The sequence below is a fragment of the Syngnathus typhle genome, linkage group LG7, assembly GCF_033458585.1.
Source record: "Syngnathus typhle isolate RoL2023-S1 ecotype Sweden linkage group LG7, RoL_Styp_1.0, whole genome shotgun sequence".
In the NCBI taxonomy this organism is placed as follows: domain Eukaryota; kingdom Metazoa; phylum Chordata; class Actinopteri; order Syngnathiformes; family Syngnathidae; genus Syngnathus; species Syngnathus typhle.
The window spans coordinates 17,036,142-17,051,526 of NC_083744.1; the positions used below are offsets into that span (position 1 = coordinate 17,036,142).

General features: G+C 45.2%; 4 protein-coding genes across 6 annotated transcripts; 2 read left to right on the top strand and 2 right to left on the bottom strand.

Annotated features, from left to right (window-relative positions):
* The first annotated feature begins 57 nt into the window (after positions 1 to 57).
* On the top strand, positions 58 to 6,425 carry znf592 (zinc finger protein 592). The gene is made up of 9 exons (XM_061284103.1): positions 58 to 239; positions 615 to 2,635; positions 2,832 to 3,010; positions 3,529 to 3,702; positions 3,773 to 3,932; positions 4,073 to 4,321; positions 4,569 to 4,681; positions 4,783 to 4,924; positions 4,987 to 6,425. Exons 2-9 carry the CDS (start codon positions 635 to 637, stop codon positions 5,326 to 5,328), a joined length of 3,360 nt encoding a protein of 1,119 aa, XP_061140087.1. The 5' UTR covers positions 58 to 239; positions 615 to 634; the 3' UTR covers positions 5,329 to 6,425.
* Positions 6,426 to 7,337: 912 nt separating this feature from the next.
* kti12 (KTI12 chromatin associated homolog) lies at positions 7,338 to 9,394 on the top strand. Its single transcript, XM_061284112.1, has 9 exons — positions 7,338 to 7,570; positions 7,691 to 7,742; positions 7,821 to 7,873; positions 8,031 to 8,086; positions 8,167 to 8,246; positions 8,315 to 8,474; positions 8,557 to 8,619; positions 8,869 to 8,937; positions 9,205 to 9,394. The coding sequence occupies exons 1-9, from the start codon at positions 7,420 to 7,422 to the stop codon at positions 9,346 to 9,348; spliced, it is 828 nt and encodes a 275-aa protein (XP_061140096.1). The 5' UTR covers positions 7,338 to 7,419; the 3' UTR covers positions 9,349 to 9,394.
* A 524-nt stretch (positions 9,395 to 9,918) lies between these two features.
* Positions 9,919 to 10,916, bottom strand: ch25hl1.1 (cholesterol 25-hydroxylase like 1, tandem duplicate 1). Its single transcript, XM_061284111.1, has one exon. The coding sequence runs from the start codon at positions 10,914 to 10,916 to the stop codon at positions 10,083 to 10,085; it is 834 nt and encodes a 277-aa protein (XP_061140095.1). The 3' UTR covers positions 9,919 to 10,082.
* A 302-nt stretch (positions 10,917 to 11,218) lies between these two features.
* Positions 11,219 to 14,580, bottom strand: si:dkey-24l11.2 (uncharacterized protein LOC100034462 homolog). Of its 3 annotated transcripts, XM_061284104.1 has the most exons (12): positions 14,482 to 14,580; positions 13,516 to 14,093; positions 13,261 to 13,320; positions 13,137 to 13,189; positions 12,914 to 13,058; positions 12,464 to 12,807; positions 12,172 to 12,400; positions 11,991 to 12,105; positions 11,772 to 11,889; positions 11,604 to 11,715; positions 11,423 to 11,535; positions 11,219 to 11,356 (listed from the first exon to the last, which is right to left on the bottom strand). In XM_061284104.1, exons 2-12 carry the CDS (start codon positions 14,080 to 14,082, stop codon positions 11,290 to 11,292), a joined length of 1,923 nt encoding a protein of 640 aa, XP_061140088.1. In that variant the 5' UTR covers positions 14,083 to 14,093; positions 14,482 to 14,580; the 3' UTR covers positions 11,219 to 11,289. The 3 variants fall into 3 exon arrangements, with proteins under 3 accessions (XP_061140088.1, XP_061140090.1, XP_061140089.1); XM_061284106.1 differs by lacking the exon at positions 14,482 to 14,580 and having other exon boundaries at positions 13,261 to 13,474; positions 13,561 to 13,702; XM_061284105.1 differs by lacking the exon at positions 14,482 to 14,580 and having other exon boundaries at positions 13,261 to 13,477; positions 13,561 to 13,702.
* Positions 14,581 to 15,385: the final 805 nt, after the last annotated feature.

Genomic DNA, 15,385 nt, shown 5'->3' on the forward strand with positions numbered 1-15,385 from the left:
TTTATTTGATTCCGTAACTTAACCGTAACTCAAAAGAAACACGTAAGCGATGGCACCACCACCGCCTGCAAGACCACCTTCGGGGAAGGTGGAGCCCTGGTCCACTCTATGCTCCTTGCTAGCTAGCTAGTTAGCGTCGCAATAACCCAGCACACATTGGCGAACGTCATCTAAATGCAAGGCTACAAACAGGGTGTTCCGATAGTACATAGAACTGTCTAGCCAACCCGGGTCAAATGGTAAGATGGCTCATCGGTCTCTCGTTGTGTTTAACGCGGCACGCATCGCGCTAACCTGCTTCCTACCCTCCGTAGTGTAGCCACGCAGCTAAGTTAGCTTTTCGGCTAATTGCTACCGTCAAAACATTGTACGTGTGCTTCATGCAGATAATTGCGCACTCATGCGGTATAATGAGTACCAACGACTTGGAAATAATGGAGTGTTTGAAATGTCATTGTAAGTTTGTGACTCCTAAAGAGATGTGTGTTTAGTAGTTCACTTTATCTTGTTAGCGAGAAAGCGAAATTGATATTACTCCAGTTAAGAAGAAATCTCTGTCAGACTTTCATTTACTGTGTGCAGGATTCATTTTATTCACTATGTGTCCTGTGCAGGTTTACGAGACTGTGCAGACATGGGTGACATGAAAACCCCGGATTTTGATGATCTTCTAGCAGCCTTTGACATCCCAGATGCCACGGGCTTGGATGCCAAAGAGCCCATCCAGGAGGGGAACGATGAGGTGCATCTAAAACACTCGGGAGTAACCGCCAACGACAATTTGAGTCATCAAGCAACCCCTGCTGCGGATGTTCCTGTTGTGAGTGTAATTGTGAAAAACAGGCATCTTCAGGAGCCATTGGAAAGTTTTGGAAACGGGCTCCACTCGGAAGCAGCTTTGCAAAATGGATTTAATAGACAAGGATCCGGTGAGACGGCAAACAGCGTCTTCAGTAAATCATTTGTCTCTGCTCTCAATGGGGAATTTCCAAGTGGATTTCTTGGCGAAGCACCAATTCAACACAAACCTGATGCGACGCCATTTTTTTCCCAATCCAAGTCTCGCTCGAGTCCTATTTCCAGTCCTGAGCGTGAAGACATTTTAATAAGAAGAGAAAATGTGCATCCCAAGCTAGAGAGATCCTGTTTCCCGGTCGAATCCGATTTGCTGGAACCCTCAGCGGCAGACGATCCGCAAAAAGCAAATCGATGTATTTTCAATGAGTTCCAGAAGGTGTCGCCCGGGAGAAGTGAGGAGCCACCTGACGGCGGTGTCGGTTATAAAATGACAAGAGCGCTCGGCGGCCTTACTCGTCCAAGCGGTAACAAGACCTTCAGTCAGGCTACCTGCAATTTAGTAGATGACCTTGACCCGTTTTCTCAAATGAAGCCATACTCTTCTATGGTTCCGTCTTGCTTTGAGGCTCTGGTCGCTCTCAACGCAAGAAAGGATCCCAGCGAGCAAACGAGAGACTCTCCAACAACGCACAGCGACTACACGAAATACAGCCCCAAGGTCCCCAGGTCCCCTCGTAGTCCCATGAGCCCGCTCGAAGCGGTGAAGCGCCTCATGAAGCCGCCCGACAGCCCCGTCAGCATCTGCAGCGACAGCAGCGGCAAGGCCAGGGGTTCCCCCCCGGTCATCCCCAAGGTCCGAATCAAGACGATCAAAACCACCAGCGGGCAGGTGAAGCGCACCGTGACCAGCGTGCCGCCCGATTCCGAAACGGACGACGTCCACTCGGCTTACGAATCCTCGCCGTCGCAGAGTTTGCCGAGCGAGGACGGAGCGTGTTCACCAAAAGTCTTGCACGGCAAATCGGAGGAAAGGCCCAGGACTCCGACATCGTTCCATAATTTACCCGTCAAAAGGTCAGCTGCTCCTCAGGCACGTAAACCAAAGAGAACATCGTCCGCCCCCCTTCCCAAAGCGGCGCACCTTGCCAGTTTAAACCTGGTCCCGCACAGCGTCGCCGCTTCCGCGAGCGCCCGCTCCACCTCGCATCGATCCAGCCAGCGCTCGCTCTCCTCGATTGTGAGCAGCGCCGTCCCGTTGGTGCACCAGGTCAAAACTTGGCCACCGACGCTCGTCCCTAACACGGCGGCGGGCACTCTAAACCGGCTGCTGAACAAGGCCAACCCCGTGCCCACGTACGTGCCCGACCTGAACCCTCCGCCCGACAGCGACGTCCGCCTCCCGGCGCGAGGCTACCGCTGCCTCGAGTGCGGGGATTCGTTCGGGGTGGAGCGTAGCCTCGCCTTCCATCACGGCCGGCGGAGCGTCCACATCGAGGTGGGATGCGCCCACTGCGCCAAGACCATGGTCTTCTTCAACAAGTGCGCCTTGCTGGCGCACGCCAGACAGCACAAGAACAACGGCGCCGTCATGCAGTGCACGCAGCTCCACATGAAACCCATCGCCGAGGCCGACATGTTCGTCCCTCTCGCTGCGGAGACCACGGAGTCTCGGGCCGCACCGTCCCGCTCGCTTAAAAATCAACCCGTCATGCCCCTCTATCCGGACGACGTCACCCACCACCACGAATCGCGCTGCTTGGAGTGCGACGAGCAAATGGCGGACCACCGGGCACTCGCTGGCCATTATCAGTCTCTGGCAGATGAAAAGAAAGGACTGGTGAGTAGACTTTTGATGCAAACGTGAAGTTTGAAGCCGTTTTTTTTTTTCTTCAGGGAGCTCCAAACTAATCCGTTGCATACAGTTGCCTTCAAATGAATTTCGTCGTCACTCGTGCCTGTTCATGTTTCAACTGAAATGTGCTCAACATCTCCATGCTACTCCCCCACGCCCCCTCCCCTTTCTCTTCCAACAGTTTTGCAAGCTTTGCTCCATGTTGCTACCCAACAGGTGCAGCCTGGAAGCCCACCAGCGCGTCCACACACTCAAGCCCCCTTATTGCTGCCCCGAGTGCGGCGCCATGGGGCTCTCTGAAGACATTCAGAAGCACGTCCGGGAAAACTGTCTCCACTATGCACGCAAAGCCTGGTACAAGTAAGTTGGGCTCGCTCACAGCAGACGACAAACACTCGAGATGGGACAACGATCGGATTCTGTTGCTATTTTCCAAAAATTACCATATTTTCCGGACTATAAGGCGCACCGGACTATAAGTGATATTTGTCCTTATATAAGGCGCACCATTAATGCATCATGTCAGATTTTTAATCCCAATCAAATCATTCTCCATTTTATCTTTTTTATTCCAACTTCAGACGCAACAAATGACTTTATAATCACAAAATAATGATCCATAGTCTTTTCGATTCATGATTCATAGTCTTCAGCGGGCCACTTATGATTGATTTCATGACACAATGCTTTGGGCCAGTTTAGATTTAGGAATTTGGTCCATATATAAAGCGCACTGGACTATAAGGCGCACTGTAGGCTTTAGAGAAAATTTTAGGTTTTTAGGTGCGCCTTATAGTCCGGAAAATACGGTAGTCACCGTACACATTTTCAATCTGGACTATTGCCGAAACGTGAAGCTCGCCGTTCTCTCCCTCCAGGTGTCTTCACTGTGAAGTGGTTTTCAAAACCCTTCTCGGGCAAAAGTCGCACATTGAGGAGAAACACTGCGAGGTTCTCCACAAGTGCTCCGTCTGCCCAGTGGCCTTCAAAACCTCCGACAGCTACGATGCTCATTTGAAGAGTAAACACAGCGCTAGCAAAATCCCTCCTCAGTAAGTTTGTGATCCCGTTTGAAATTGGATCGCGTCCCTTTTCTCCTTTCAACGAAATTTTGTTTCACAGGTTCACCTTCAAGTGCTCATGCGGTGACATTTTCTCCAAGAAGTGGTTACTCTTTCAGCATTTTCATCAGGACGCCAACAAACGTCTCTCCTGCGTCTTCAAGTGTCCGGAATGCAATTCGGTCTTTTCTCAAAAGCAGCTGCTCATGCAGCATTTCAAGGTAAACCTTGACGAGATCTACAAAGTGTCTTTTGTGAGCGGGAAATATGCACGGGAGGAATGTTTTTGGAATGCAATGCGGGGGGATTGGTCGATCCTTGAAAAAGAATGTTTTTATTTATTTCTTTTTTGTTTCCAAAGAGTGTTCATGGAGGAGAGGCGAGACCAGAGACGGAAGTGAACAGTAAACAAACGAAAAATAGCGCTTTGCAGCACCAGCCCAGTCCCAGCCGCCGCGCCTCGGTAAAACGCACGGAGGCTCCCCGAAAAAAGGCGGCGCAGGACGGCAAGCCGAGAGCGAAGCCGTCGGGCTGGACGTGCGGCGAGTGTCTTCAGTGTTTCCCTGAGCGAGACCTTTACCTTTCCCACTTGAAGTCCAAGCATGGCAAGGTGAAGAACCTCTCTGGCTTTTTGGATGCACATCCAACACACAGGAAATTGTATCTACTTTGTTTATTTTCCAATTAATTTTTAACAAAGTAGATACAATTTCCTGTGTTCTTATATTGCGCCAACGTGTCACATTTATTGAGACGAGTTCATGCCGACTAATACGGTATATGATTTATGCATACGCGACGAAGTCATTGAGACTGTGTTCCCACGTGACTTTGAAATGTCGTCTCCTGTCCTCAAGTCGTTGAAGCGCTACGCCTGCCGACAGTGCGACCAGTCGTTCAGCTCGGCGACGAGCCTCCGAAGACACATTCGCTGTGACCACCAGAGCAAGAAGAAAACGTACACTTGTTGGTAAGACGTTTCGTGGCCGACAAATGGTTTTCCCGCAATTGATCCCCTGCTTGATGACACTAGATTTGATCGTGTAAATATCTTGATTGCACTTTTTGAAGGTATTGCACAGACAGACAAACCACATTTACCAGCAGTGTGATGATGAAGAACCACATCAGTCTTATGCATGGAATCAAAAATCCTGACCTTGGCCAAATGCCCAAATCCTCCATCCTGGCATGCAAAAAAGATTTGAGCAAGGTAGAAAAAAATATTTGCGGGAATATCACCGCTCAGCGTAACGAGTCCTCTTTCGCTCGCAGGATTCCGACGCGGCGACCTCGGGCAAGGAGGATCGGGTAGTGGCGAATTCCACGGAGGCTCCTTTATCCAAGCGTGTAAAAAGGCACTTACGCTGTGCTAAGTGCGGATTCGTCACGGACGACGCCGACCGCTTCCGGGAGCACATCGCTCAGCACAGAAGCGCCGCAAACACTCCCCAGTGCCTTCACTGCGGCCTGTGCTTCACGTCGTCTCTGTCCCTCAGCAGACACCGGGTCATCGTGCACAAAATTAAAGACCCCGAGGAGGGAGCGAGCGACCCTCGGACCAAAGCGGAGCCCTCGGAGACAGACAAGGACTCGGATCTAACGTCAGGACTGTGACGTCCACACGTCCGTCACTCAAGCTGCTTACCACATGCTGCTACTCACGGTCACATTTTGCAGCCCAGTCAAACAAGAGGTCGAACAAGAAAACGGTATTTTTATATTCATAGTTATATATTCAGTGACAAACTGGTAAGCCTGGTTTCATAGATTTGTATTTAACTTTGCTCTGGTTATAAGATTTATTCTGCCTGTCAGACTGTGAGTCCGATTTTTTTATTCTCATAGCGCCATTATATAAACAAAAAAAAAGGGTCTTAATTTTGGTACAAACATAACATGGATAAGATTGTGCTTTCCATTTTTGTGGTCAACTCCAATTTAGTTACTTAAATCTTCGTATTAATGCCACCAAATGTCTATCGTTGGCATTGCTGGCACTGTTTTTATGCACTATTTGTTTGAAAGCAGTACTAATCATGAAAATGAAATGCCTTCCACTATATTATAAGCATTATATGCTTTTTTAAAAAAAAAAAAAGGTAAAGCAGGGAAGGTTGGTGAATGTGAGGTTTAGCAGTATTAAAAATACCTCAGTGTGCCGCAAAATGACTTTTGGAGGAGTTCTGTAATGTCAAAAATCGAGGTACGTTAACAAGATCGGATATGGCGTGTTGTGACTAGGAAAAAATAGGAAGAGCAAGTGAGGGAGCCCTTGCTTTGACAGGGTTTTTGGTTTTAAGTGTGACGGTAACTACCTCCATTACAAAGGGCAGTGATTGTGAAATAATCTCAGTGCAATGCAGAATGAGTCTAATCCCACATTATGACATTTTATAAATTGATTTCGGGAACCATATTGGGACTATTGAGTCATGTTGACTTGTGAACCACCATTTTCGACTTGTTCATTTTCTTTCTCTCTGCAGCCTTAAATGGATGACATGCATGATTTGCCTATTTGGGCTTGTTGAAGGATACACTTTTTTTTTTTTTTTTTAACTTTTGATGCCTTGTACAGTGACAACTTGTATACCTGCCTTAAGAGCCTTTTTTTTATTTCAGATAAGACATCTATTCAGCATGTAGTGGCCTGTGTGCCTTACTATTATGTTTACCCAAATTACATACAAATAAATTGGTGCATTTATTTATATTTCTGTCAACCCTTTTTTTTTTTTTCACACGGAATGTAAATTCTAAAGCAAAGACAGAATATTTGACGGAGCTTTTGAATCAAATCACAACTTGACACTTAAGACCAATGAAAGGCAAGTTAGTTTGGAGAGCAGGACTCCTGCTCTGTCATCCTCGTGTCTACTATGACCTCTTCGAAGACTCTTCGTTTAAATCTGATGAGAAACAAGGGTTCCAGGATGAAGACGTATCCAAGAGTTGGAGGATTCTGGGCAACAGGTAAGAGAGGTCACATTGTCAGGCTTATGTTTTTGGTTCTTCTACGTGAGATGATGTGCTTGTGTTGATTTAGGTCATTTTATGGGCAAGGAAGGTGTGGCGGATGGTTCTTCCACTGAGGGCGTGAAGGTCATCGCTAGTCCAGAAGACCTACAAACAATCTTTGTAATCAAATCCAAAATTGGTCGCAAGATATTTGCAGTTTAGTGCAAGAGATGCGCTAACTAGAGGAGACAAAATCTTTGCATGTTTTAACATTCCTGGCAATTAAGATAATTCTGAATCTGATGTGTTTTGTTTGCTATCAATTGTAGGAATGTGATTATGTAATGTAACTTGAATAAACAAATCTCTTTCAACCAACTTATACAATCATTTATAGTTAATGAATTAAATTATGAGTTGAGCTGGAGTATTTCTTGAAATTTTAATTTACACTGAAAGAAATGTTTTGGTGAAATTACTAACACATCAGTGAAGTTTGCCGAAATACAAATTGCACGACGTAGTTCAAGTGAATGCATTATTTTAAGGAATTAATATTGTTTTTACTTTTTTCAATGTAGTAAGTAGGTTTTTGTGCGAGAAAAAAATAAAATATTTACAATTGTATTTGTTTGACTGCTTTTATTTTGTCCCAAGAGTTTTAGTAATCACATCCGGGTCATTGTCCAAACATGCTACCACAACACCGCTAGCGTAGCTTCGGCAACAAAACAAAATCAAATAGTCATGCCTTTAATAGTTATGTGTGGTTATCCGTGCAGTGGTAAAACGCGGAGGGCAGAGGAATTAAAATTGTATTTTGAACAAAACACGGACAGAAAGGTTCACATTGTGGGAGACTCTTCCCTGGCAGCTGAGAAGAACGCCGTGTATGCAGGCAAGCCGCAGCTAACCACTCCAGGAATATGTTTTGCTAAATATTATATATTTAGTTGTAAAACTCGAATACAAATGCGTTTGTTCACAGTAAATAAGCGTGTTAATAATAATGTTGCAGATTCCCAAAAGGAAAAACAAGTCAGAGCTGCCCTGAAAGCTGAAGTGGAGAGGTGGGTGCTCTTATGATAGTATTTGTATTTTTTTAAATTGTCTGTTTCTTTTTTTTAACGTGTGTTTTTGTTGTTCAGGAAAGTCAACAAGGATGACATTGTTATATTGGATTCCTTAAACTACATTAAAGGTAATGCACTTGATACAATGGAGATGAAATGTTGACAGCATAATAGACACACAATTTTTTTTTCTATCAGTTAATAAAAAGCATAAATATGCCGGGCCTACAGAATTGTGACTTTACCTTTGAGAACTTATTTAGTATTCACTTTTATTTATTGCAGGCTACCGCTATGAGCTTTTCTGTCTCGTAAAACATGCACAGACGCCACACTGCCTTGTAAGTCCATTAAAAAATGCCAATTTGGAAATAAATAAACATCGCCAAAGTTGACGTGATTTTTTTTTTTTTTTTTTAAGGTGTATTGTTTGACATCAGATGATGTGAGCTTGGCGTGGAACAACAGTAGAGATGCGGAAGAGCAATACACGCAGGACATGTAAGCGAAGACAGTCTTAAAATGAGAAACTTTTACAAATCTATTGACATTACTCCTTTCATCTGTAGCTTGAAGGCATTAATTCTGCGGTTCGAAGCCCCAGACTCAAGAAATCGGTGGGACAGTCCACTTTTCAACATCCTCCAAGATGACACGACTCCATTTGAAGCCATCGCAGACGCACTCTTCAAAAGGAAAGCACCGCCGCCCAACCAATCCACTCGAAACGTAACGCGCACATGAAGAATCGGGGAAAAACAGTATCGATGTTTGTCTGAAAATGAGCTCATACTCATCTGTGTCTCTGCAGCAACCACTCTCATCTGCAAACTTCCTGTATGAGTTAGACAAGACCACACAGGATGTGTTAACGGTATGTCTCGTCCAAATTCGCTCTTGTCACACCCACGCAAGGATTTGTGTAAATATTGATCATCTTTGCACAAGTAAACGTAGCTATTGATTGGCTGCGGGGTGATAAGATAATGAATATAATTTCTTGCAGTTGGGATGCCAATGACGTGAGATAGGTGGAGAAAAAAAAAAAAAAAAAGCAGCCATATTACCGTATTTTCCGCACTATAAGGCGCACCTAAAAACCTCCTTTCTTCCCTTTTTGAAGGCCATTTTCAATGCACAGAAGACAAGCGTTCCTGGAGACTGCATCCCAGTTCCAGGCACAACAGAGAAAATATCCTTTTTTTTTTCCTCCGAAACAACTCACCCTTAATTATCAAGCTCCGCCTCCCACGGGAGAGATGATGTTGGCTATCAGCCGGCTTGTCTGAAGGCTCCATGAATGAATAGAAATCGATTAAAAGTCTGGAATAACAAGTTGAGCAAATGATACAGTTTAGTGGACTTTATCGGCAGCTAGAAAATACAAGTTGCTTTTACACGGCAACGTTTGATTTAAAACCAATGACTTCATCTAAAAGTTCTTAACCGAATGTCAAACATCGAGCTTACCAGGAGCGTCAACATGGCCGAGCTGCGCAAATTCCGGCGTCAGTTCATCAGCTACAGCAAGACGCACCCGACCGAGAACACGGGTCAGATATCCAACATGTTTGTACAGTATTTAAATAAGAGTCTCCATTGATGAATATATGTCCCAAATTAAAATAGAGATCTTTTTAAATTGGAAATATTGACTCGGCATTATTTTAGAGGAATGTCATTTGTTGTTTGCTACTGCCTTCCTCAAGTTAGTCATGAACAACTCAACTTTTTCAAGAACACAATGTCCTTAATCCATTCCAACGGTGTGCTTGACCTGTACACCACCTTCCGAAGCCTACTTTGCCAACCCACCCATTAAGAAAATATGAATGATTTATTTGCTTGTAAAGATTTGGACTTATGTAAGAAGCTCATGAGGAAAAGGAGGTCGCACGTCGTTAACGACTGCCCTTTTTGTTTTTTTTTACCCTTTCTGGAATGAAGCATGAGTCAGCAAACAACAACCACGACCATATTTTGAAGCAACAGTTTAATTGGTAACGATGGGATCAAAGCGGTACATGATACATTTAGTGACAAGAAGGTTTTGCTAAAGCAAACATGACAGCTTTTATCAGTCCAAAGTGATCCTTTTTTTTTTTTAAATTGTAACCACTTCATTCCATAATGCCACTTAAAGCAAAAACAAGCCGCCCCTTCCTCCCAAAACAGAATTATAATTGCCTAATAGTTATCATATAAATAACTTTTCTATTTGGCGCCATCTTGTGTCGTTTCAGAAAACGAGTCAACATAAAGAAACTTGCATGCTTTTAGAACGACGACAAAATAACGAACCCACAAATGCTCATAATATACAATACTAAAACATATTTACATGTCTTTTTTTTTTTTCCTGAGCGGGACAGCAGTGCCAAAGATTTTATCCCAGTGGCTAAAAAAGGGAGCATAATTGCTACTTGGCCTCTGATGGTGCATGTCATGAGCCGGCGCTCCCCCCAGTAAGCCGAAGGGTACCAAGCGGTTGAGACCCCACGGTAGGTCGTAGCCTATGTGGTCCTCCACAGACATCCAGATACTAAGCACCGTGATGCACCAAGTGGTCAGCGGGTGACATTTGAGCAGAACGGGGTCCTGGTTGCTCCACAGTCCCACCGTCATCAGTTCCGGGATGCTGAGCTGCTCGGTGGACCAGGAGAAAGGAGCCGAGTATTCGTGATGAACGGCGTGGATACAGCGGTACAGCTGCACGTGTTTGTGGTGTACGAAGTGCCAGATGTAGTACTGGGTGTCAAAGACGAGAAGAAGAGCCAGAGCGTCGATGAAAACCTCCAGGAGCGCGGGAGCTTCCTGAGGCAACGCCGGCGGAGGTAAGATGAACATGCTGACCAGCACACTCGGCAAAACGAAGAAAACGTGGTTGAAAAGAGACGTCTGGAAGCTCCTTGCCATCATTCCGAGCGTGGGCCGCCTTCCTGGCTGGATTTTGTACTTGTGAAATAAAGGCGCTCTTTCTCCCAGCAGGTCCATGACCGCAAAAGGCGTACTGAAGACGACGTAGCTGGAAAAAGCCAGCAGGACCGGCAAAAAAGGAGATGAGATAAGAGGCCGGTGGTGCGTGAGCAGATGGTTCCAGAGAGGCTGCAAGAGATGATCGGAACGGCTGAAGGTGAGAGGACGCAGGGGCACCTCACTCATGTTCAACATCTTGATGCAATGCTGGTGGATGGAGAAAATCCCGCTTTTAAATGATCGGCCCTAAGGGGTTTATAGTGTCAATACCCTCAAGCCCAAAAGATTAACTACTCAATACCACAACACACTTTGAAGAAATGCTTTGCAGTGGTCCTCAATTACGGGCCATTTGGTACCGGAATGTTTTTCCTCATCCCTTTTATTTCGTTTTTTTAGTTCTTACAGGGAAAGTGTGAAAAATCAAATTCCACATTCATGGATTGAACTGACCTAGAAAGAGGTTCTTAAAAATCAGGGCAACAAGTCACACCAAATGATCATTAGAACATGATTTATTGGAGAAAATCATTAATTCATTGAATTGTTCACCAAGTAACAAATCAAGCTACTTCTTTTCACTGGCCTTCTTTGAAATCGTCTTGTTTGTGTTGGCGTACTTCTGCCGATCGTTTCTGAAAAAGAAAAGACAAATGAATCTACTGTTACCTGAATCATATATATATTTATTTTTTAAATACCTTGACATTTTCATTTTGTTTCTGCAGCCCAATCCTCCCTCCCAGTGACTAGTGTGAGGACCTCTGGTCATCATGCTGCCGCAGCTGATGCAAGGCTTCCCGTTGCTGTACGGCTACAAACGACAAAAGCCGTCAGAGGAAACAGCTTCAGATGTTCCGGCATCATCCCTCCCGAGCTCACCTGCTCTTTAGCGCAGTAGCCACAGATCATCCTGCTGGCGAGCTCCATGGGATGGTCCTGGTCTTCATCATGGCACACGTCGCAAGGGTAAGCACGGCCGCAACACGGAAACCTTTGGAGGGAACACATGTGGTCTTATGTCAAAAATGAAAAGTGTGAAGATAGTACCTGAGCCAGCGATGACTCTGCTTGTAATGCTTGCAAGCTCCTTTTTCTGGTAGTGGTTTCCCCTTTTGAACAGCTGGATCTCTTACAGTCTTCAAATTAACAGTTGAAGCACTTGGACCTGCACATAGCAACAAAAAATAAGTCAGTACAGTACAGTTTAAGAGATTAAACCTTGGCTAATCTGCTGCGGGGGGGGGGAGAATGGAGGTGAGCTTTCACCTGTTTTGTTCCTGCGTGGCTGAATGTATTGGAATCTGGCGCTCTCAGCCAGCAGACTTAGCTTGCCGTGGCAGTTTTCACAATTGACCTCCTTTGTTTGGCCGTAGCAAAGGTTCTAATCAAAAGATTTCAGAAAAAAAGATTAATTTTAGATTGTGAGCAAGACTTTGAGCGCGCGTACCTGAAGCGGGCTCTCTCGTGAGCAGCCGAGGCAGCCCACGGCGAATTGGCACTCTTGAAGCACCAGGTCGGAAGGAACGGCATTTTGGAGGTCCAAGTAGCCCAACACGTCACTGTAGCGGTGCAGCATGGAGGCTCTGAACGCGGCGCTGATTCTCGCACTGCACTTGTCGCACTGAGCGACGCAGCTCGTCTTCCCGTTCAACGTCAGGTCCGCCATCAGTTTACACCTGCGCAGGTGAAACCGAGGAGGTGGAACGGATGCTTCAGCCTTGGCGAGTCACGCTGGCTACCTGTTGCACTGAAGACAAACGGTGACGCCGAGGCCCACCACGGTGGCCGTGTTCTCTCCCAGCGTCAGCCCAAGCAGCCTGACTTCGGTGCCTCTGCGGACGTCGCTGATCTTAATGTTCTCCACCAGGTGAGCGGCGTCGTCCTCCTCATCCTCTCGTTGCTCTTCATCGCAACCTAAGCCCTCCGCTTCTGCCACGTCGCCGGCCTCTTCTTGCTCGTTCGCGGCGTCGGACGCGGTGTCCGACGGATGATCGCCTTCTGATTTCTCGCATGCCGTTGCCAGCAGATCCTGGTAAGGTATGAACTGCAGACCGGCTTTTTCTAACTCACGGTCCTTTTTTAACTGCAATAAAAGGAACAAAATCAATCCAAACAATGTCTCAAAAGTCGGCGTTTTTCAGTATTAAGAACTTCAGCAATCTCGACTTTCAAGTTCCCATTGTGCTAACCTGCCTGGCTCCCTCCGTAAAAAGTTTCTCCAAACTACGATCGAGCCAGCGGAGAAAAGGTCGGAAGAGCAGCTCCACTTTTCCCAGCAGTTGATTGGTGGCATGCTTGGCCTGGAGCCACTCCAGTGACGCTTGCTGGACATGCCTACAAAGCCGCAACACGACAACTGTCAATCAACCAAAAATACTGAATTGTGACAGTGATTGATTGACAGGTCCATACCTTCCCATGATTAGCGGCAGCTCTTGATCCAGTGGGATATCCAGGGTGAAAATCTAACGGGAATGAAAACGATTCTCATGACTGCCATGTCATCACTTAGTTGAATTACAGTTGTGGTCTTTACCTCTTGTGGGTAAGTGTCGGGAAAGCTCACCATGATGTCAATTTCTTTTAAATCAAAAGGCTGTAAAGAGCATAAGAATGGATTAGTGGAGACGAGAGGAGTCAGCTTCTCGTCAACAGCGCCCCTGTTGGTTGAGATGAGTACTGCACTCCATTCTATCCAATTTCTATTGCGCTTGTCCTCATTCAGGTCAACCAAGATGCCACTGGACTTTCTTCTTCATAAGAACACAGGAAGAGACAAGTAAATATTTACCCAGTCTGGATCAGTGGCTTCCACAGTGACCCTGTAATACGTAACCTTGCCATCGCTTCGCTCTTGAATTATAAGCCGATCTTTGGGAATACGCCTCTTCAGCTGCTTGATCTCTGTGTCCCGTAGTTGTGCGGCAACATCTTCTGTCAGATTGCACAGTTTGACCTCCTGGAGGACATTTGGCGCAGGTGCTCTCATTTGCATCAAACCCGTCTGCTCTGCCCGTTCCGCGCGGTGGTCCCCCATTGAGGGGAACTGCGGTGGATGCCAGTAGCGACACCTGTCCTCCATTGTGCAGTGCCCTGACAAAAAGTAGCGGCAGGCGCGGCGTCCTGCTCCTGAGGACGCTTTGGGCTTGGGAGGGATGACACCATTTCCTTCCAGTCCTACAGGGAGGGAGGATCGGACGTCCACCTGGCAGGGAGTCGGGATTACTTCTTTGTGATCAGATCTTGTGTGTAAATATCTACACTTGGCCCCGAAGAAACAGCGTCTTCCCTGAGAGAAGAAGCGACAGAGCTGCTGCGTCTTTGGCTCACACGTCTCCCCTCCATCACCATTCTCCATTGTTTGCACACCTGAATTTACACAACGCCGACATTCTGTAAGAACATGCTTGCTTTATGTATACTCACAAATATAGCTTTATGATGAGTAGTAGCCAGAGCAAAGTTCAACCAGAAAGTTAAAATGTCTATAAATAATTTACACACGTTTACAGTTCGGTATGCGGTAGACTTAGGTAATACCTGGTCTGTCAACAAATCCCCGAAATTGGATTGTTTAAATTAACTTCATTTGATTCAATACAGGAGCGATATGAAAACAACTTAGTTAGCAGTCACGAGACTGTACCCCAAGTCATTTCGAGTCACATATTACTTTAAAATTCGCGTCAGTGTAATCGTAAGAGTATAATGTATCAAATGAGAAAAAAAAGAAATTCGAAACGCATATAAATCTCACCGATAAATAACGATCAGAGCCAGTGCCACAAACGACGTCAGTGTGCGGCGTGATGACGTCAATGTTTTTTTTTTTCTTCGGGATATTATTTTGACCACTTTCCGTTTGTCGCCCTCTACAGCTTTGGCGTGTTAAATGTCTCAAAAGATTACCGACGAAACGTGAATCTGAAAGTGTCTCAATGAAAGAATCAAATTTCATTTCATCAGGGATTGGCATTTGACGAAAAAAGGCCACAAGGTTTGTTATTTTGACTATTACGTGTGAAGTATTTAATGTACTGTATTTTGTTGTTGGATATATAAGATAATTTTTTCGATATGATGTGCATTTAGTAGTTTGTAAATTGAAATGGACGTTATGTTCATGGTCTGTGGGTGGTGGAGTTTGTATAAATAGTACAGATTGGTTAAGATGATAATATGTTTGTTTTTGGATAGTTGTCATAGAAATGAACAGTTTTAAGACATTGTTTGCGTTCCTGAATGTGCCTTTCATCTTTTGTCCTTAATAATCTCTATCAGGGAATGCTATTTTCTGTTACGTCATAGAGTCTTAATGTTGCTATCAACTCTTTTGTTTTGCACAGACTAATACAACAAAAGCTTTTTTTTAACAATCAATTTCAGCCAGGGACGCTACAAGACAGTAGAACACCGAAGACAGTTAAGACAATTCATTTCTTCTGTCTGAATTTGTGTTATTTTAAAATAAATAATTCATTGTTGTTGTTAATGCGATATTGCTGAATTTAGAACTTCCGTGGCCCGATTTAAACAATAACAACAAAACAATAACGTTAGTACCCTTTCTTCTGTGTTTACGTATTTTTCCCAACGTAATATATTCCAAACTTAATGTCACTGTTACTTTGCAATCAAAAGTAACGGTAGTCTACAGTACT